This window comes from Hemibagrus wyckioides, linkage group LG15, assembly GCF_019097595.1.
Source record: "Hemibagrus wyckioides isolate EC202008001 linkage group LG15, SWU_Hwy_1.0, whole genome shotgun sequence".
Classification (NCBI taxonomy): Eukaryota; Metazoa; Chordata; class Actinopteri; order Siluriformes; family Bagridae; genus Hemibagrus; species Hemibagrus wyckioides.
This window is the reverse complement of record NC_080724.1, coordinates 6,347,895-6,368,159: the sequence shown is the minus strand read 5'-3', so window position 1 is coordinate 6,368,159 and position 20,265 is coordinate 6,347,895. Positions and strand designations below refer to the sequence as shown.

The 20,265-nt window shown below is 34.7% G+C and overlaps 2 protein-coding genes across 4 annotated transcripts; both read right to left on the bottom strand.

Annotated features, from left to right (window-relative positions):
• Positions 1 to 1,669: 1,669 nt before the first annotated feature.
• On the bottom strand, positions 1,670 to 15,375 carry LOC131366314 (solute carrier family 26 member 9-like). Of its 3 annotated transcripts, none has more exons than XM_058410687.1 (23): positions 15,107 to 15,375; positions 14,326 to 14,461; positions 14,071 to 14,210; positions 13,424 to 13,534; positions 12,739 to 12,914; positions 11,590 to 11,754; positions 11,275 to 11,427; positions 11,061 to 11,143; positions 10,824 to 10,971; positions 10,493 to 10,606; positions 9,598 to 9,675; positions 9,356 to 9,451; positions 9,048 to 9,154; positions 8,877 to 8,946; positions 8,670 to 8,762; positions 8,351 to 8,506; positions 7,875 to 8,120; positions 6,743 to 6,797; positions 5,288 to 5,424; positions 5,098 to 5,160; positions 2,623 to 4,962; positions 2,224 to 2,250; positions 1,670 to 1,779 (listed from the first exon to the last, which is right to left on the bottom strand). In XM_058410687.1, exons 1-21 carry the CDS (start codon positions 15,228 to 15,230, stop codon positions 4,951 to 4,953), a joined length of 2,463 nt encoding a protein of 820 aa, XP_058266670.1. In that variant the 5' UTR covers positions 15,231 to 15,375; the 3' UTR covers positions 1,670 to 1,779; positions 2,224 to 2,250; positions 2,623 to 4,950. The 3 variants fall into 3 exon arrangements, with proteins under 3 accessions (XP_058266670.1, XP_058266671.1, XP_058266672.1); XM_058410688.1 differs by having other exon boundaries at positions 14,326 to 14,419; XM_058410689.1 differs by lacking the exons at positions 1,670 to 1,779; positions 2,224 to 2,250; positions 2,623 to 4,962; positions 5,098 to 5,160 and having other exon boundaries at positions 5,344 to 5,424; positions 7,845 to 8,120.
• Positions 15,376 to 15,496: 121 nt separating this feature from the next.
• slc48a1a (solute carrier family 48 member 1a) lies at positions 15,497 to 18,308 on the bottom strand. The gene is made up of 3 exons (XM_058410690.1): positions 18,076 to 18,308; positions 16,860 to 17,027; positions 15,497 to 16,705 (listed from the first exon to the last, which is right to left on the bottom strand). The coding sequence occupies exons 1-3, from the start codon at positions 18,203 to 18,205 to the stop codon at positions 16,569 to 16,571; spliced, it is 435 nt and encodes a 144-aa protein (XP_058266673.1). The 5' UTR covers positions 18,206 to 18,308; the 3' UTR covers positions 15,497 to 16,568.
• Positions 18,309 to 20,265: the final 1,957 nt, after the last annotated feature.

The window sequence follows — 20,265 nt, the reverse complement described above, 5'->3', positions numbered from 1 at the left end:
CTACCTGTTTTGCTATAATCAACACAGGGCCATTCATTTGCTCCACTGTCCCCTCTGGATTCATGCCCATAATCCTGGACTGGCTACTGTTCTGTCCTTTTCGCGGTTGTTGTACAATTGCAGGCAAGGCCAGGATAAGCTTCTTAGGGTCAACTTTGTCCAGCCAGTAACTCACTGTGCTATCCTATGAGGAAAGGGAGTCGGGAATAAATAACAAATTAAATTAAATATCAAATATATTATGTTATAAATAAATGTTAAATTAATCATTTATTTAATAATTTAAATTATATTTTTATTGAAGGAAATAGCAAATAAGATCACCAAAAGAACTTACAGTTTGTGTCCCTTCATTATTAGGACTCAACAGCAGTAGGCAGATGAAGTCAATATACCTTTACAATAAAACATTTGTATTAGAAAGAAAGAAAGAAAGAAAGAAAGAAAGAAAGAAAGAAAGAAAGAAAGAAAGAAAGAAAGAAAGAAAGAAAGAAAGAAAGAAAGAAAGATGCAATATGTATTATGCATATAAAGTAAGGTCAATAAACATGTAACAGTAATTAAAGACCTCAGTTGAGCAATTGTAACTTCTTTCAGAAACCACCATCTGCACAGTTGTATGAGGATGTATAAATAAAGGATGTACTGTGGCATCTTTTTAGAAGAATTGCACTTACTGTGACCAAGTCTTGTCAATGTGACTACTGATGTGGTCATTGTGTTCCAGAAGAGACACAGAAACAAGTAATGTCTTGTCAGCAGTTTGGTCAATCCATCCTCTTAACTCCTGCATGAAACAGTTAAATACACTATATATAAAAGGCCAAAAGGTTGTGGATACCTGACCTTCACACTCATATATGGGCCTTCTCTAAACTGTTGGAAGCAACCAGTTGTATATGAAGCCATTGTACCATTACAATTTTCCTTCAGTGGAACTAAGAGGGCTAGCACAAACCTTCTAGCATAACAAACGTTCTAGCATGATAATGACAGTGCAGAACTAGGTCCATGAATATATGGTTTGAGAACGTTACAAGCTTTACACATCAAATGATTACCTTTATTACCTTGCTGAAACTTGTGAGGGTTTTTGTGTTCATGAGAGTTGCATTAGTGTCGTTTTCCAACCATGTCAAATCCACTCCATCATAATTGTTCTTCTTGAGATATTCCAGTGTTGAGTTAATAAAATTATCAAGAGTTATCTGCTGCTGGGACAACAGCTCCAACCTACACACAAGCAATTAAATAAATAATAATAAATAATGCAAATAATTGTTCAGAAAATAACAAGAAAAATGTTTTGTTAACCACACTACTCTGAATACCTTGACTGATTCACCCCAACACCAAGCAGGGTCTTTAGAGCTGGATTCCTGAGTAAAGATGCATAGTATTATGATAATAATAATAATAATAATAATAATAATAATAATAATAATAATAATAATAATAATAATAATAACAACAACAATAACAATAATAATAATAATAATAATAATAATAATAATAATAATAATAATAATAATAATAATAATAATAATAATAATAATAATAATAATAATAATTGCTTGACTGACCTATCTTTTAGCATTTTCAGCATGGAGTTAAAAGGGTCTATATCCAAGGACAAGGTTTTTAAACTGAAGTCATCACCAATATAAGCAATGGAGTAAATAATATGAGTGCACCAGAAAGGATCAATAGACAAAAACATGTGCTGCATGGACGCATCCATATAACAGGCCACTGTTGAGTCATTCTGAGCAGCAGAGACTTGGGGAAAAAAAGAAAAATGTACATTTAGTCCATGTACTTCATGACTTATGTCTCTATCTTATGTGTAGGATATTTTAGAACCTCTAAGATAACCTTTTTTGGCTTTTGTTATTCAAATAATTGGTCTATAGAGCATTTCTTTCACACTTCATTTATGAACCCAGTATCTATTATTTAGTTCAGAAACTGCTTTTTCCTGGTTAGGAAGACTGGGCATGAATCAGGAATGCACCATAGATGTGTTGTTAATGTGTTTACCACTGGGCATATACATATTAACACAATCACACCTGGGGCAAATTAGCATTACTAGTCGACCTACTCGTATGTTTTTAAGAGTTGGAAGAACACACTTGATCACAGGGTGACTGAAACTCTGCAGTGACCTAAGCTCAGCATCGAAGTGCAACACAAAAAATGACAAATGGAGGTTAGACTTACCTGCTGATATCACCAGACAGGCAAACACTAAAGTAAAAGAATGAAAAGAAAGAATTTTGTTTACTACAGAACTTGCCTCAGGTTGTTGAAAAAATTTGTCATGCTATTTTATGTTTTGTTTGTCGAGGGGAACTATGTGCTTTGCAGACAGTTGCTCTGCAAAAAATTAAAAGAAATCCCACATCCAATAAAGCAAGACCACTAGAGGCCACACTGGGTGTTATACGAAACAGCCAGATGCAGCAAAGTCGAAACATATCAGCCTAATACATCATCATTTAATGTATAACAAACCAATCAATCACAAATTCAATCAAATTAAATAAAGCTGTACAGTAGGCCTAAACACAATTTCCAAAATTGAGAGAAAGAGAGAGAGAGAGAAAGCAGTGTACTTACCTACAGTGATCTGCATTTTTTGTCTTTGCTTTGGATTACTTGACACTACTTGCCAAAGCTGCAGTGCAAGCTTGCTGATAAAGTAGTTTAACACACACCACATCCTGTACAGGCACATACACATATAACACATGATATACCTCAACATACTTCCTGTTTTCAGTCAATCTTTTTTTTACACAAAGCACTGCCATATAATTTAATTAGTAAAATAATTATTATAATTAGTATAAAATAATTCATTTATGAATTAATTTTAGTCAATATAGTAATTAAATCCAGTAAGGCATTAGTACGACATTAACCTGAGAGGCATACTTCATGTAAATAATTTTGCCTGTCTAGCATATGTAAGAAATCATGAACATTTTATAGTGCCTTTAAAGGTAGCCAGGTTTGTTACACATGTGGTAGAGTATTGGGGAAAGGTTTCAGGACATCCATGTTGTTTGCAACTTACCAATTACACAGTGAAATGTATATGATTTTATTTGTCATTTTGTACAAAGATAAATTCATTACTAGGGATGTACCAATACTGGCCCGGTACCATTAAGGATACCTTAATATCTTGTTTCCTTGCATTTGCATGTTTTATGCTTCTTATTTGTTTTTTCTCTCTTGTGAGTGACTGAAGCATAAAGCTCACAGAAACCCCCTGAGAGCACAAAACCATACTCTCTATACACTGTTCACTTGTAGCTGCATGTCAAACATGCAATATGATGTTAATTTTACAACAACTTGAGGAAAAAAATAAACATTATTACACACTACTTTAATTAGTTAGTTTTTAAAAACATGTTTAAAAATGAACAAGAGCTAACACACAAACACCATCAGCATCTATCAATGACATGATTACAGCAATTAATAGCACACCAAACTGGACTTTTAAGATTTTAATATTGAAACAGGTACAGTAGTGGTTTACTGCTGTAATGGAGTTTCTGCTACCAAAGTTGTGTATCTGACTGTAAGAAGTCTCATAAGAAATGGTTAAGCATGTCATTTAAGACATTTCATGCTTTACAGTTGATATGCAAAATTATGTATTTCAACAGAGTGAAGAGTGAAACCACACAGATGAGTTCAATAAATTGTTGTCACACTTGACTTTATTACTGAAGCCCTCCTTAATGTTTAATAATCTTTCGATGTCCCCTCAAAAAGGGTTGAGATTGTTTATTCATTTAAATTTCCACTAGATATTAATTCAGCAGGTCATAAGGAGACATTACTCACCATGGCTTTTAAAATACATAGATTGGTGACACATTTAAATAAACTGCAATATAAAATGAATTGGTAAGGTGTTGGGCACAAACCACCAGAACAGGTTCATGGTGCCTTGGTATAAATTCTAGGATCTCTGGAACTGTACTAGAGGGACAATTTTTTATATTCCCTCAACTGGTGTTTTGATGATGATGGAGTGCTGTCTAACTGAATGCCTCAGTGCAGAACTCCCATACTCTATGTTTTCAACTATGCTGAAATCTGAGGATATCATGTCCTGTCCCATTTTAGTGTTTTCCCTGTTCCCAAAACACGTTTCAGCTAATAAGCTAATTAAATGAAATTGAGTTACAGTGGGTGTGCTCAAATAAAAAAAAAATCATTATTATTTTTGCAAGAAATGCAATTGGAATGATATACAGCAGTATATAATAAACATAAAATGTGTCTAATAACATTAGAAATACTTACATCTAAATATTGTAGAACAGCAGTTTACAATTTCATTACATCCAAATGTAGACACAACACACAGACAGATTTGGGCGTCTTAGCCACGTAGTGGGACAACTAAGAAGCTTAGGAGCTTTGCCTAGTTTCTCTTTTACTTCCTGATGGATTATTCTGAGGTGTTAACTAACATCACGTACATGCTACCATCTCCTGAAAGGTGTGTAGCCCTTCTTTGCTGGTCAAAAGCAAAACCCTTTCAATTTCACTTTTCAATTTTCCCTTTCAATTTGTTAATATGAACACCATTTTATCTAAAACTAACAATCTTGGCAGTCTAAAAAGTTAGATAATTAGTTTTAAAAGTATAAATAATTAGGCTGTATGTATATATAAAATGTATATTATACAAAATGATTTTGTATAGCTTTTTATCAAATTACAATCTTTCCAGAAAACACAGTCATATACAGCTTACTGTAGATATTGTCTTTAGATTATGAATTTCTTCCCTCTACTGGTGAACAGACAAATAACAATATGTAAATAATTTTTAACTAAAGTCATAGCAGATCCTGCAAGACTAATCATGTGATAATGCTGTCAAACCAGCTACTTTCAAAATATTCGTCTGAGCTTTCAGAAGAGTTCCTGTGGAAAAATATAAGAATGACACCTTGTCAATTATCAGCAACAAACGTTCACTTCAATAAAACTTGTTCACTCATGTACATCATGAGATAAATATTTTAATAGGTCATTTTAGCACTATGGTTTTTCTTTTACCTGCTCCAGATCCTGTTCCTCTTCTTCTACATCAAATGCCAATTTTACCCTTTTCCTGTCTTCCTGCATATGAAGCACATGTATGCACAGTATAGTATAAATACTACTTAAACAAGTATTATGTCACTTACTGTAATGATATACTAAATATCACTAGCAGCAAACTTCCTAGTCCTTGCACTTGATTTACCTCTTCTGTAGTTACGGGAGTCTGTGACTTGTGCTGGGCAAAAAGAACTGCGTCATGGACTGACAAGAATATGTGATTTGGAGTAATACTGCTCTCCTCAAACACTCCTCCAACTTCCAGCTCTTCAAATACCTGAGCTAAAACACACGCACACACACAAGCGAATGGTTAATACGGTATCCATGAACTTTTACCTTATTACCTAATACATAAGCAATCACTTGAACATATCACACAAACATCTATTGCAGCTTACCAAGATCACAAGAAAGATTAAAAAGACTGCATGTTAATACAGTTATGATCTGAAAAGGGCTCCCACTGCTCCCACATTATGAACACATCACTCCCATCTTATCCACACTCCTGTTTGCTACACCTACATTTGTAACTGTTCAGTTGTCTCACTCCCTGTCACCTGTTTATATTATTAAATATCTCCTGCACTTGCATCCAGTCCTGAGAGTCTGTGACATGGCATAATACCTCACCACTCATGTATATAGCAAACAATTCCAGTTTGCATCAGGCCATTGCAGTCCAGCTAGCTGGTGAGCAACAATGCCATTTCTTCGACCTGGATTTGAGGGTGGAGCAAGTAACTCAATTCATCGCTTCTATGGATCTGTGCTATGTTACCAAACCACCACCCATGCCAATGCCAGACAAGTATTCAGGTGACTCAGGTGATTTAGAGCTTTTCTTTCACAATGTTCTTTCTACTTTGCAAGTCTTGAAGAGTTGTCCTAGAAGGTGTCCTTGTTCATGGTAGTCAGACCAAGTTTTCTGGCCACCCGGTGTCGAGGGGGTCAGCTTTAATGTATCACCATAGAGTGGGAAGTACAGTCCTGAGGGTACAGTACAGTCCTTAATGCTGGGTGTCCTAGATCCAATTCATGTGTCCTAGATCCAAACATGAATTTCATGCCAGGCACCCAGTATGTCCAAGCCCTTGACAAAGGTGGAGACTCAAGAACATAAGGGCTCTAGAACAATTCCAGAACCCTAGGGGCTCTGTCATCTCTCACTTGCACTCACTTGAGTGTCTGTGTCATGACATTTTTATTCTGTTTTATCCGTTTATATTTTTAATTAAAAATTCTAATTTTCATTATTTTCTTAATTTTACATTTTAATACATTTTTGCCAATATTGCCAAATTATTTTGCACACATTTTAAGTTTTAGAAGTGTTACTTATAGACACTTCTACTTCATTACAAATAAATAGGTAAACCACATGTTGCATTTTCTTTATTTGCATATTGTACATTTGGCAAATGAAGCATTTAAACTTTTTTAAAATGTAATTTTTTAAAACTTCAGTGTCAAAGCAAAGCCAAGAAGCAAAGACATGGAGGGAGCAAGACATAATTCAAGCAGACTTTGCCCACTATAGACCTCCCACCTCTACACAGCACAGATATTTTGAGAGTTGAAAGAAAAAAACATTTACCTTGTACATTTGCCAGGTATAGTCTTATCCCCAGCACACTATATGTGTTGCTCATCTGCAGAAAAATAATCATAAATTACATAAAAGTCCAATGATATATTAGGGATAAATTAGTTTTCACACTGCAGTACTGCAGTTACATATATACAGCTCTGGAAAACCACTGCAAAATAACCAGTTTCTTATGTTTTTTTCTTAAAGGTGCATGTATTAGTAAGATGAACAGTTTAGTTTCATTTTTTGTGAACTGTTGACAATATTTCTCCTAAATTAAAAATATAACTATTGTTATTTAGAGTGTATATTTAAAGGAAATGACCACATCAAAATAACCCAAGATCATGCAGTATTTGGACAGCTTCAATAACTCAAATAAAACAAAATGTTGTTAATGCTTTGGCTAAATAACATTAAGAAATCAGTATTTGGTGGAATAACCCCGATTTGCATGTGTTTTGGCTCCATGCTTTCCACGAGTCTTTCACATTGCTGTTGGGGAACTTTATACCACTCTTTTTGCGAAAAAAGCAAACAGTTCAGCTTTGCTTGATGGTTTGTGACCATCCATCTTCCTCTTGATGATATTCCAGAGGTTTTCAATAGGGTTGAAATCTGGAGACTGGGCAGTGGTTTCTTATTTTTTTCCAGAGCCATATGTATATATATATATATATATATATATATATATATATATATATATATATATATATATATATATATATAATCATAATCATATATATATATATATATATATATATATATATATATATATATATATATATATATATAATTTTCTCTGTAATATGTGAAAAAGTAAAATGTGTTCTTTTCTTATTACCATTAAGATATAAAAAGAAAGAGGCTGATGAGGGGAATTACTGTTTATAGTTTCGATAATGTATGTGATAAATAGAACTACCTTGTTGGCAATCCACAAAACAGAACTATAAACCTATAAAACATTGTGCAAATGTGCTGATCTTTAAATGTGTTGTTCTTTAAAGTGCTAGCACTGGCAAACTGTGTTATAAGAAACGTGCTCTGTGTTGGGAAATAATTAACTTTGGGTCAGCCCCACCATTCATGTCCTCTAATAGCACACCTTGTTATGTTTTAATCCTTATTTATTGACCTTGGTAAGAACTTTAATGCCCATCAAGTCGATGAAACAGACTCCACCCAGGTCCAAGATAAGCGTATGAAAAGGAACAGGTTGCAACTCCATCATAACAGGAGGGGAGCTGGAGGACTCTGGCTCTGGAAGCTGGTCAGCAGAGTTCATGATATCACAGTATGGATTGATGTAACTCGTGGGCATATTATTGCTGCTTACACCAGTGGTGTAAAAGTCACTCTGCAGATCAATTTGTGAAATAGTCTGAAAGTGGAATGGGCAGCAAAAAATTACACTTTGCCTGAACTTTCAAGTGAGATACTTCAATCTAGGATTTTTAAGCATCAAAAATTTGAATATATGCATTTATAACTACTCTAGAAATTAACGTCTGCATATATCTATTCAACATCAACATTTAAAAATGTTCATTATTAAAAACATCAACATTTTCTTCTGCTTCTGTGTTAGTAAATGTGGAAAAGTTTCTGCACCTGCGTCTTCATGGTAACTAGTGAGCTCACTTTCCTCTTTCTGGCAGCTGCCTTCTCCTGACTCTGCTTGGCTTTTATTTCTTGGTTTTCTTTCTCCTGCTGTTTTTTCAGAAACTTCTTCCTGGCCAGAAGCATCTTGCCTGGATCAAGCCCAGTCTGCAAACCAGCAAAAAATGGAGACATATTTTACCCATGGTAATACAGTATACAGATGTTCAGTAACTGGAATGTGCATTATTTAACTGATCAATTAAGAGTTAAGATTTGTAGAAATACAATCCACACATTCAGTGTGATTAATTCACTGTGATCAACATACTTTTTTGATAACCTTTCGGCGAAATATCTCTGCATTGGCAAAGTAAAGAGGTGAGCAGTAACCCACTATTTTCACACCTTCAATGGTTTTCATCTAAATAAAATAAAAAAAATCATTTAAATACAAAACATACATTTTCACTATAACTATACATTTTATCTATACTGTTTATCAGCAAATACTGAACAGCAAACTCTGAGATCTTACCTTATTGTACACTTTAGGGTTCTTGTACAAGTCAGTATCCAAGACCTGAGCCATTTCTGAGCCATTACGACTAGAGGTATCAAAGTCACCAAAAACAACATCATATATAAAAACATATAAAAAGCATACCATGTGAGTGTAGTAAAGTCAGTCTATTCAGGGTTCACTTACAACTGAGTCTGGAAAATGACTACCAGGATGGAGAAGCTCACCCCAATAGCAACACCATAAGGAAGACTTAGGAAGAAGGTTGCCAGGAAAGAGACAACCCATACACACTGTATTTAAAATTAAAATAAGTGTGTAAGTGCCCACAGTTGGATACAGCTCAAAAAGAAAATTATACTTTGCAATCTTAAAATTTAAAACATACTACCATAGACTTCACTAAAATGGTATATTGTATGTTTTAGTGTTACATAGGGTATCATATTGGTCCTATAGTGAATTTGAGCTATGGTAAGTAAAGCATAACCCACACAGTCTAGTTTGCTCTTCTTCCATAGATAGTATGGATCCGAGATCTGCAGTAGTGTGTTCTTCAGATTAACAGCTATGAGAGCTCCTAATACTGACTACAAACAAAAAGATTAATACAGACAAATGTACATACAAAAACAAAATTTTTGCTTACAACTCATGTAATGAGCAAATAAATAGGTAAATTATATTATTTTATATTAAAGTAGGTACTAACATATTGAGATCTGAACTTTCTTACCTTGGGGAGTGGTCTGAGAAAAGCTCCCAGAGCCAACATAGTGACCATGACAACTACCATAACACACAGACTGGCAAACTGAGAATCAACCACATGACAGTAGTTATAATAATAATAATAATAATAATAATAATAATAACAATTCCTTCATTCACTCATTAACTTAATTTCAGTTGAGTGTGTAAGAAAAGCATATACAGGCACAAGTGATCTGCAAGGTCCAAACAGTTTAGTGATCCTGCCGAAATCTGATTGGCTGAAGGCAGCCATGTTTATGAAGTAATTCAGTAGTGATTAAAAATCCAGTTACATGATTCTTCAACTTAATTTGTAACCGCTTTTTAACAGTAATGCTCCAGTCTTTATGTATAACCTCAAAATATAACTTCAATCATTGCATTCTCAGGAGACTCAGGGTACCAGGCAGTGTAAACCAGCCTGAGCACAATCACACGCACACTCACACACCCATTCATACACTACAGACAATTTAGAGATGCCAATCAGCCTACAACGCATGAAGGAAACAGGAGTACCCAGAGGAAACCCCTGAGGCACAGGGAGAACATTTAAACTCCACATACACATGGCGGAGGCGGGAATCAACTCCACACCCTGGAGGTGAATGGCAAACATGCTAACCACCAAGCCACCATGCTATAATTATTATTTTTGTTGTTGTCATTAGTATTATTAATACATAATCAAGCTGAATGAAGGGGAAGTATTTTTAATGTATTTTTAAAACGCTTTTTTTTTAAAACTTAAGGACAGATTCTGTAATAGCAGTTACAGAGCCTATAGATACCATAAAGCTGAATGATTGGCCCCATTACATATCAGTCTGGTTTTAAAAAATGATCAACTGTAGAAGAGACACCAAAATATCTCTTACCTGTGAGGAACCTCCTGCACTGTCCACAGCTAGTGTGACAGACAGAGCACAGCAGATCACATGAATCTTAAAGAAACCACCCAGGAGATTACTGAAGCCCAAAGCTAGCATTTCCTACCAAGCAAGAAATGTAACAAGCTGTTATCGGTTAACCAAAGTCAAATTATTTGTCATATTTGTGTAGTAGAACCATCTGGCTACAGAAGTGAAATTTATTCAAGATTACTTTGGTTGTTTTGACTCATTGCTATTACACATTGAAAGCAGTCATCTATGAAAGCCTTAACAGTCTGCTATCACATTTTAGGCAAAATATTCTTCACATGTTTACCTGATTGGGATCCACATCATAACCATGTTTGTTGGCCAGCGTCCGGCCCATTGCCAAATTGATAACATATCCCACAATGGCCAGTGAGAAAGCTGTACTTAACATTTCCCCCCACTCGAACACTCTAGGTAGGATTGGGGAAGGAAACCTGAAAGAAGACACTGTGACTTAGCACTCAAGCAAAGTTTTACTTTAATAGGAAATGTAAAGCTCCAATCCAATTGATATATCTCTCACCCCAAAGGGATTTCTCCTACAACATCCATGTGGTACTTCTCAGGCAGATGCAGTGGCCCAGAGATTGCAGTGGCCACCACCACCTGAGAAATCAATACTGTCATTATTGCTAATAGAATTAAAACTTCACTTCAACATTATTTGCTTTACTGTTTTCTCCTATAAAATATGATTACAATAACATGATCCTAGTGCTATTTCTCTATTCACTTACAACAATGATTTCTATTGGAATAGGGTAGGGGATTTTATGACGGTAGCGAGTGCTCAGTTCTTTTACTATGATTAGCACCACACTGCTGGCAATAGCAAACACCAGAGAAGCTATGTTGGTTCTGGGCAGGCCTTTGCATATGTCTATGAGTGTCTGAAATACAAAAAATAACACTATTAAAAAACATTCAGAAAATCACAAAAGTACAAAGATTCAAGTTTATGATCTTGAAAAAAAGAGCTGGAAGACTGCATGCAGAATTGATGGGTTGATTAAGGATTGATATTTTTCATTATAATCTTGAATGATACTTACATAAATTACAGCCAGAGGACCACTATAAGGTGGTACTTTGATCCCAAAGATGTATTTAAGCACAGATATGAGGATCTGTAGGCCAGCAGCTGTCATAAAACCTCTGACAAATGACTCAGAAAGGTATATGGCCACAAATCCAAACTGCATCATGCCGAGACCAATCTGTTAATGAACCAAAAGCGAATAAAGCCATTATTCCCACTAACCATTTTTTCACATTAATACTATTGATTGATTAGAAGGAGTTATTTAAATGTATGTAACAGCAGCACTGACAACAAATGAGTAATATAAATCAAAGATCTATATTAATTCAACTATTATTTTCATACATTCAATTCAATTACTTTTATACATTATTGTCTTTTGTTTACTGTTTACTCTTTGTAACAATCAGCAAGTTTTCAGAAATTAAAGAGCTTTCGCAGGACAAAATCATTTACTTTCCATTTTTTTATCTTATGAAGAAAAAAGAGGCTGGGAAAGGAAATGAATGTGTCACTGAACCGCATGTCAGACTCTCTTACACCGCAGTCTATAAACAAAACCCCCAGCAACCACCTGCACTCCCACATTCCCAGGCATCATCCTTCTAAATATGTTTACCTGTGTTGAGCTAGTAAGCACTGTTAAAAAGTACATTTATTATTTGCAAAGTAAATGCTCAGTTCTCTCACATCTGTCACGTTTACCAAGCCTGACCATATGCTTCTGTATACATGTTTTTGGACTAAATATATTCTCTGTTCTTAACCACAGTTCTGTCTTGACTATTTAGAACTATTTTATATTCTGATTGACCTGTGCCTGTTTCTGACCTTACTCTTTGCCCAATGTATATTGGATTGTTTGCTATTTCCAGTTTTAAAAAGCTGCTACAGCATAAAAGATAAAACAGGAGCTAGCATGATTTAAGGATATTCAACGTTACTAGAAATTGATTTTAAAATAAACTTGTCACATTTTTTAATAAATACATTTGCTGTTATATAAATAATAAAAATAGATCAGATTACCTTAACCCAAATACTTTGGAACGCCATAAAAATCACTGCTGTTAATTTCCAATTACAAAAACGGCACACGTATTCAGGTTTTTGTCCTCATGTAACTCAGAAAACACTACCTACATTTCTGGTCAATCACCTGTATGATGGCAGTCAAACAAGCCAAAGTTCCTGATATGGCCAATCGGGCCTCATTCATCTTCTGCTCATCTACTACAGTGGCATTGAGAGTGCTGTTAAAATAGCTGTAATCTGATTCAGGTGCCAGCTGCAAACATACTATACCCACCATGATACTCAGCACAGCAAAAGTACCTGTGTGAAAAAAGAAAAACAACTTATACATTGGCAATCATCACTACACAATAAACCACGACACAAAGTACACAGGAAGTAGGAGTGCTGAGGGTGATGTAGCATTGGCATTTGTGGTTGACATACATTATAATCAAATATTCTCTTTTAAAGTAGAAATAATCACACGTATGCTGGTTAAAATTTAAGCACCTCTAATGTAAAACACCTTCTGGTGTCCAACATGACCCCAACTCCTTCCTACTCTTCAGTGACTCCTACATCCATTTTTCAGTGGAGCCATCTTACTTAAAGAAGAAGCTGTCCAAAACTCTAGCCCCAGCATAGTTGTGATTAGTTTACTGTATATAAAACTCCAATGAACATAACAGTTTTTTTTTACTAGATATTAAACCAAATGAATTGTATAACAAAATAAGAGCACCAAATAAAAAACTATTTTTTAGTTCTAATGTCAAACTAATTTTGACCAAAATGGTAGAATCTTCCAATACAAAATTGAAACTTACCTGGTACCATCTGGTGAGCTGTGCCCAAGAAGAAATATGGAATAAGAGGAAAGAAAGATGAATAAAGTCCATTCACTGGAGGTAAGTTGGCCAAAAGTGCAAAAGCCATGCCTAAATAAAGAGGACAGAAACAGAATCAATTATAACTATTTGGCCAAAGGTTTGTGGAAACCTGACTATTATACCCATATGCTGGCCTTTCCCCAAACTGTTGCCATAAAGTTGGGAGCACATAACTGTATAGCATTTGTATGTTATAGTATTAAAATGTGGGCAAAGCAAGGTCCATTAAAACATGATTTTCCAATACTGGGGTGGGCGAACTGGAGAGTTCTACATAAAAGCTCTGACTTCAACCCCACTGAACACCTTTGGAATGAACTGGAATGAACTGCACCCCATGCCTCTTTGTTTGACATCAGTGCTTGACCACACACAATGGAATGGAGTGGAGTGTTAAAAAGGCACGTATGAGTGTGATTGTCAAGTGTTTGGGTATATAGACTACATGGAGAAAAAAAAATATATTTTGATATTCTTAAGCAGTTTTCTATTCTCATATTCAGTATTATCTTATCTGAAGGAGGAAATATTTTAAAGTCGCAGCTCCATATGGCAAATAGTTCATAAGACTAAATAACACAGACCCTGTGGAACTTGAATTGTGCCTGCGCTGACTCCACTGATGACATCACACACAAGGTTCTGTCTGAAATTGTACTTGGGAAGCCAGCTGAGCACTGGCAGATGTCTGAAGAAAAGACTTTTCAGCCGCCCACTGGAGCATCTGCATCATTTGCATACACATTAAAATTGCATGTAATTGAGAATATTGCAACTACTGACATAAACAAATTTAAACAAATTTAACCTCCGCAAATCACTCTGCTTTGGTCACATACCTGAAAAATTTCCTGACTTTCTCCCCCAAAGGATAGTTTCTTTTCTTCCTGTTAAACTCCTCATCAAAATCTGGTTGAGAGTAGGCTGGACGGTCTATTGAATAACGAGGAAGAACTTGCATGATGCTAGCTAGACCTTAAAACCAAGAATCATTCAATACACACACACACACACACACACACACACACACACACATATATATAGTGTCATCAAATGTGTCTAAAGAACAACTGCTTATATTTGCTAAAAGAAAATGTAGAAGTATTCAGTTTTTTGATGGCAAGGCATTGGTTGTCTTAATATTCAATATCTAAATGCAAATATAGCTGTGTGTGTGTGTGTGCGTGCTGATAAACCTTCTTTTGTATAGCTTTTGGAAGTTCTTATCTGACCTTGAGAGCATTGTTTGACCAGTACTGTGTGGTTGGAAACACAGTTTCATGTATACAGCTGTAATTGTTTAAAAATGACTGAAGAACATATTTTTTCATCAGTTTAGTAAGTCAGCATTATTCATTTGGTAGAACAGCAGGTCCAAATATATATATGGCAGTATATTATATGTAACATATTGTAAATGTTTATGGTTAAAGCTTAGAATAAAGCAACTATGTATGAAACATCTGAAACAAATGAACTAGAATGTAGAACGTTGTCTGTTGTATTTTTGTTTGTTTTTGTTTTTTTATTAGTTAGTTATTAGTTAGCATTTCAACAATGTATGTAATAAAGTAGGCCAAGGACCAAGTAACAGGAAAAAAAGAAAGAAAATGTCATTACCTGCTCCACTGACGTTGGGTTCCTGCTTTAGATGTCGTAAGCTTAGAATGGTTCCGATATAATTAGCGCCTTGATTCTTACTGTTAATGTTATATGAAGGGTGGAGCTTAAAATGGTCTTGCATGTTATCTTTGTTGGCAAAGTCACCTAATGCAGCCTTGTCTTTTTACTTTAGCAACTTAATAATAGAAACTAGTTATTTATTGTTCATAAAAAATAATACAAATAATAAAAGAATCATTAGCATTTCTTTAAGTGGTCTGGTGATTTTGTCTTTGCAAACCCAGACATTTTCACAGGATTTTGGACATTTCACATTTTTCAAAGCCTTCTTGTTTTTCAAGAAGTAAACTAAATTTAATAAAGAAAATCACACAACCAATTCAGATATAGATGAATTCACTGTGAATTTAAATTGATTAACCAACCATTCATATTTAAATGTCACATTTAGTTACATTTGGGGAACTAAATACTGTACAGCTTCTAATATTTTCCCCTCACACACACATATACAGTAATATTGCAGTAACAATGATAAAATACCACTCAGGCACTGAGACAACTCACTTAGAAAGAAAAAAACTTTCTATGAAAAGAAGGCAAAGAATAAATGTCTGGACAAGTATGTATATCTGGCGAACCTTAAAAAAATACAGTGTCAGAAAGGAATGACAAGGCCAATTAATTTGTTTTTGCTATACACTAAAGACATTTGGGTTTGATATCAAAGATTAATATGAGACTATAGAACAGACTTAGACTTAGAACATAGCAGACAACGGTTCAACCCAAATGACTACAGTTTATTGCAAAAACAAAAGAATTAGCCTTGCTGTTAGAATGCTTTCAGAGGAGACTGTAATCCCCATATATAGCTTATTGTTAATATATGTAATTGTACCATCTTAAACAGATAAAAATTCAATAGATAAACATTTGAGCTAGCTGACTCTTCACTTGTTTAAGTGTAACGTTATGTAATGACTAATATAATACTAATAGTCTGATGTGGGCTTATATGTCCAACTATAATAGAAACACCAGAACATCTGAGAATTGGTGATCAGTGGATTTTGTCGGCATGTGTAAAAAACATACAATTACACAAAAAATTAATATTGCTGTGCAATGAATGTTAAGGGCAAAGTAATCACATTTTTGTAAATAAAACATTAAATAATCAACAAAATAAAATAGTCAACATTTATATGAATTTAAATTTAAAATGAATGTAATGCATAGATGCAGGAAGCCTCCCAGGATGGTTTCTAAAGATTCTGTTATCTGAGTGACAGTCTAATAGTTCAAGTTATAAGCATTAATAATTGCATTAATGGGAACGAAAAACTATTCCACTTATTCCTGTTTGGAAAACCTTGCTTCTAAACCCACTTTCTGATTAACAGATAAAGTTAACAACAAACAACAATAACTTGCTGCAGTCCAGAGAGGTAGGTATTCAAAAGTCACTGAGGATGCTGATGTCAGCAAACTCCTGATGGTAGCGGTAAGAATACAAGCCAAGGAGAAAGGCCCATTTTAGCGTCAAGAAGCTCCAAACACAGGACAGATAATAACTCTTGGTGTCCGACAATGCTGAGGACAAGAATAGGTCAGATTAGGGACTGTAAACAAATACATAGATTCAGATCACAATCAGACACACCAATGAACTTTTCCGTAAATAGCCACTACATGTACTTATAATATATACTTATAATATTTATGTGCAAACATGTAATAAACCCACCTTGATTTTGTGTAATAGCCAAAGTCATAAATGTTGCAAAAGCAGCAACAGCAAACATGGAGAAAAGTGAACTGATAATCATGAAGAACTTGAGTCCCTTCAGCCATGTACGCCAGTAATCCTGAAGGTACATGATGTGTGTGACCAGCACCCAAAGGGCTAGCACTCCTAAAAACACACCACACACACACAAACACTTTACTGTAACCCTTTAGTGTAAATTTACAGGTAATTTCTATCAGTATTTATGGCCACTTTTACAAAATGGCCATAAATATATAGTAGTTTTCTTTTTTGGATTGATTCTATTCTGGGATTGATTTTCTTTACAGCCATTCAAGGGCAAGGAGTTTATAGGTCTAGCAATTGCATTTTAGCTTCTTTTCAATGTTTTAATGTGATAGTTGGAATATACATATATGCCTGTACTGTGGCCAAATTTGATTTGTCAGTGGGACATTAATGAACAAAATAAGCCATAAAATAAGCCAGTGGAGTGTGACTTAGTTTGTAGTTTTTAAGCTTTTCTTTAAACTCTTAGTTTGCCTGTGACGCAGGATTAATGGACTATGGGGTATGATAACAGAGAAATTCTTTTTCATCTTTCATACAACATTCTCTGGAAAGGTTTTTGGTAATTGTTAGGGTTTTTGATGGGTTTTCACCATTTTAGGTTGAATGATATGCTGAAGACCCAGTGCTAGTGTAAGACCACTCAATTTGATTAGTAATTCTCAGTTTAATTGTTTGTTGTCTGTTTACATTTGAAATTTTACAGCAAAAATGTTTACAGTGTGTGTGAAGCAGAGACACTAAAGTATTATGTCTGCCAATGGGATAAAGGAGGATAAGGATAAAGCACTAGAGAGCTTTGCACAAGTATTCAACCCTTTCACATTTTTCATCATTTCACAAGTTTGCTGTAAAACCCCTTGTGATTGTGCGCATCATCAAGTCACATCATTACTTTAATTACTGTATATAATCAGGATACTAATAAATATTGCAAATACTGAAAAAGCACTACCTATATAGGGATGAGGTCGGATGTATATTGACCGTGTCTAATGAATGCTCAGTTTACTAGTCGCAATAATCAGGTAGTGATTTAAGATGAAATATAGCTAGCACAGGGATTAGTCAGCAATACTTTAACAGGTAGGCTGAGATGTTAACAATAGTATACAGAGCTGACCAGAACCGGGGCCGTGTTTACCTGATAACCCGCCCATAGCCGCCGTCCACGGCTGTCTGTAAACTACATTCCAAACTATAAAAGCCGAAACTCCTACCAGCATGCCGAATGTAGCATAGGTAATGCTAAAGTACGTTCTGTTTAGTGGCATAAATGTTATAATTGTATAATGTGTGGTTTAATGAAAAATATCTAAATATTTTGACCAGCGTTCTGACCAAACACTCGCCGGCTGAGTCTAGTACCGTGATGATGACGTCATCCGCAGCGCTGTTTGTACAGAACTCCACTTCTTCTGCTCGCGCTCTCTGTCTACTGAAAACGTGTAGCGCCATGTACCGATTAAACAACAGCATTTCCACAATAATAATAATAATAATAATAATAATAATAATAATGATGATGATGATGATGATGATGATGATGATGATGATAACAATAATAATAATATACTACCTTGCATAACTTCACAATTAATATATTTTCTCAAAAGAACATTTCTGGCTTTATTCTTTCTTTCTTTCTTTCTTTTAATTAAGAATATAAATTGCTTTTTAACTAAATATTTTAATAAATATTAAATAAATATTGTTTTTTTGTTTGTTTGTTGTTTTATCCTTACAGAACACATACCCAAGCACACAAAAGATTTATTTCCTTTGTGGTTGTTCAAGTGCTTTGATGATTCTGTTTCTGCAGTAACCACATTCAGCTGCATCTACAGTAGTATCTAGATGTTATATCATTTAAGCCCACCTTACTGCATAATGTTGAAAGTTAGAATTAAATAAAGCAAATTCATTGCAATGCTGCCAATTTAAGTATTGGTCACTAACATTATCATGAATGCTATCTATCTACACAATGCATTACTGGCCACACAGTTTTCCATATTATACTTAATTGAATAGATGCACATACATACACAGAGCCCCAGGAGTCACTTCACATGGCCAATCAGAGAATGGCAGGAAGTTAAATAGGTCAAGGTAAGTGTTTTATATTCTCTGGCAAGAAATCAAAAGGCAGATGCGTTCTCTGACAATCTGTTGAACCGCAAGTAGACAGCAAATAGAAAACAGAAGAAAGAAGGAAAAAAACAGCAGGAATTTTAAAAGAAAAAAAAAGAAAAAGTAAAAAAAGAAAAAGAAGTACAGATATATAGCTATCTAACAGAGCTGTAAGTAAGTACACTTTAAAATTCATCAGTAATCATGTTTTTTGTCTCTGAATGCAGGTTTTATTTGTGTGTGTGTGTGTGTGTGTATTTACTGGAATTCCTCCAGGAGGTTTTCTTTAGCATTTTTTAATCTGCCATAGTTTTGTACACAATACGGTATATGTACACTTGATTAGAACATGAAGATTAGTTTTGTAACGTTCTACTGCATCAGGTAATACAGTCATTGATTTAAAATGATAGAACTGATATACAGGAAACGGTGAACGATAGCAAAGTAGAGCGCAGTAAAGAACTCTAAAGAATCACTTTCAACCTCCTGGTCTGGCTGTATATTTTCTACAATTTAACTGACATAAACACAAATTTCTTTAGCTGGCAACAGGTTTTGAATAGGAAGGAAATGTAAAAAGGAAGGGTGTCATTAGAGAAACAACAGATTTATGATTATTTGTATTACATGCTATCCTAAAGCAGAGCTGTTCAAGAGAGATGCCTTTATGTGTCTGTGATGTGTTTAATTTAAATGTATCTGTACATGCATCTGTGAAATTGTGCATGCTCATGCCTTATAAATGACTCAAACAACAGAACTGAGATAGCACTAAGACAATGACAAAAGAAAGTACATTCCAAACAGCTGGTGATGTGGTAAAGGAAATCCCACTCCCACTCCCATAGGAACTGTGTGCATATACATGTGCACACAAATTCAATTAAATTTTTATGCATATATTAACATTGAACTTTATCACAAAGCAGCTTTAAAACATCTTGATATAATTTTCTTTAAATTTATTAATACATTTATCCATAATAAGCAACCGAGAGGTGACAGTGGCAAGTTAAAATTCCCTGATTACTAGAGAAGAATCTTGTGAGGAATAAGACTGAAATGGTAGCCTAAGGTAGGCTTTTCCAGTATACTTGTCAGAGGTTTCATTTAAACTTACAAGTATTAGTTTCTTATCTTGTAAGAGGTTGCTTGCAAATCATGTCTAACACACCAAAACTTTAGCTAGGAAACTATT

Bases quoted from the DNA above. Each gene is read 5' to 3' on its own strand.
- slc48a1a (XM_058410690.1), bottom strand. From the start codon at position 18,205: ATGCCACTAAACAGAACGTACTTTAGCATTACCTATGCTACATTCGGC. The intron at 17,028-18,075 runs GTAAACACGGCC...GTGTGTTTTTAG, and splicing joins GGCTATGGGCGGGTTATCAG to GAGTGCTAGCCCTTTGGGTG. The intron at 16,706-16,859 runs GTGGGTTTATTA...TCTTGTCCTCAG, and splicing joins GGCTATTACACAAAATCAAG to CATTGTCGGACACCAAGAGT.
- LOC131366314 (XM_058410687.1), bottom strand. From the start codon at position 15,230: ATGCAAGACCATTTTAAGCTCCACCCTTCATATAACATTAACAGTAAG. The intron at 11,428-11,589 runs GTAAGTATCATT...TTTGTATTTCAG, and splicing joins GTCCTCTGGCTGTAATTTAT to ACACTCATAGACATATGCAA. The intron at 10,607-10,823 runs GTAAACATGTGA...CTTGCTTGGTAG, and splicing joins ATGATGTGGATCCCAATCAG to GAAATGCTAGCTTTGGGCTT.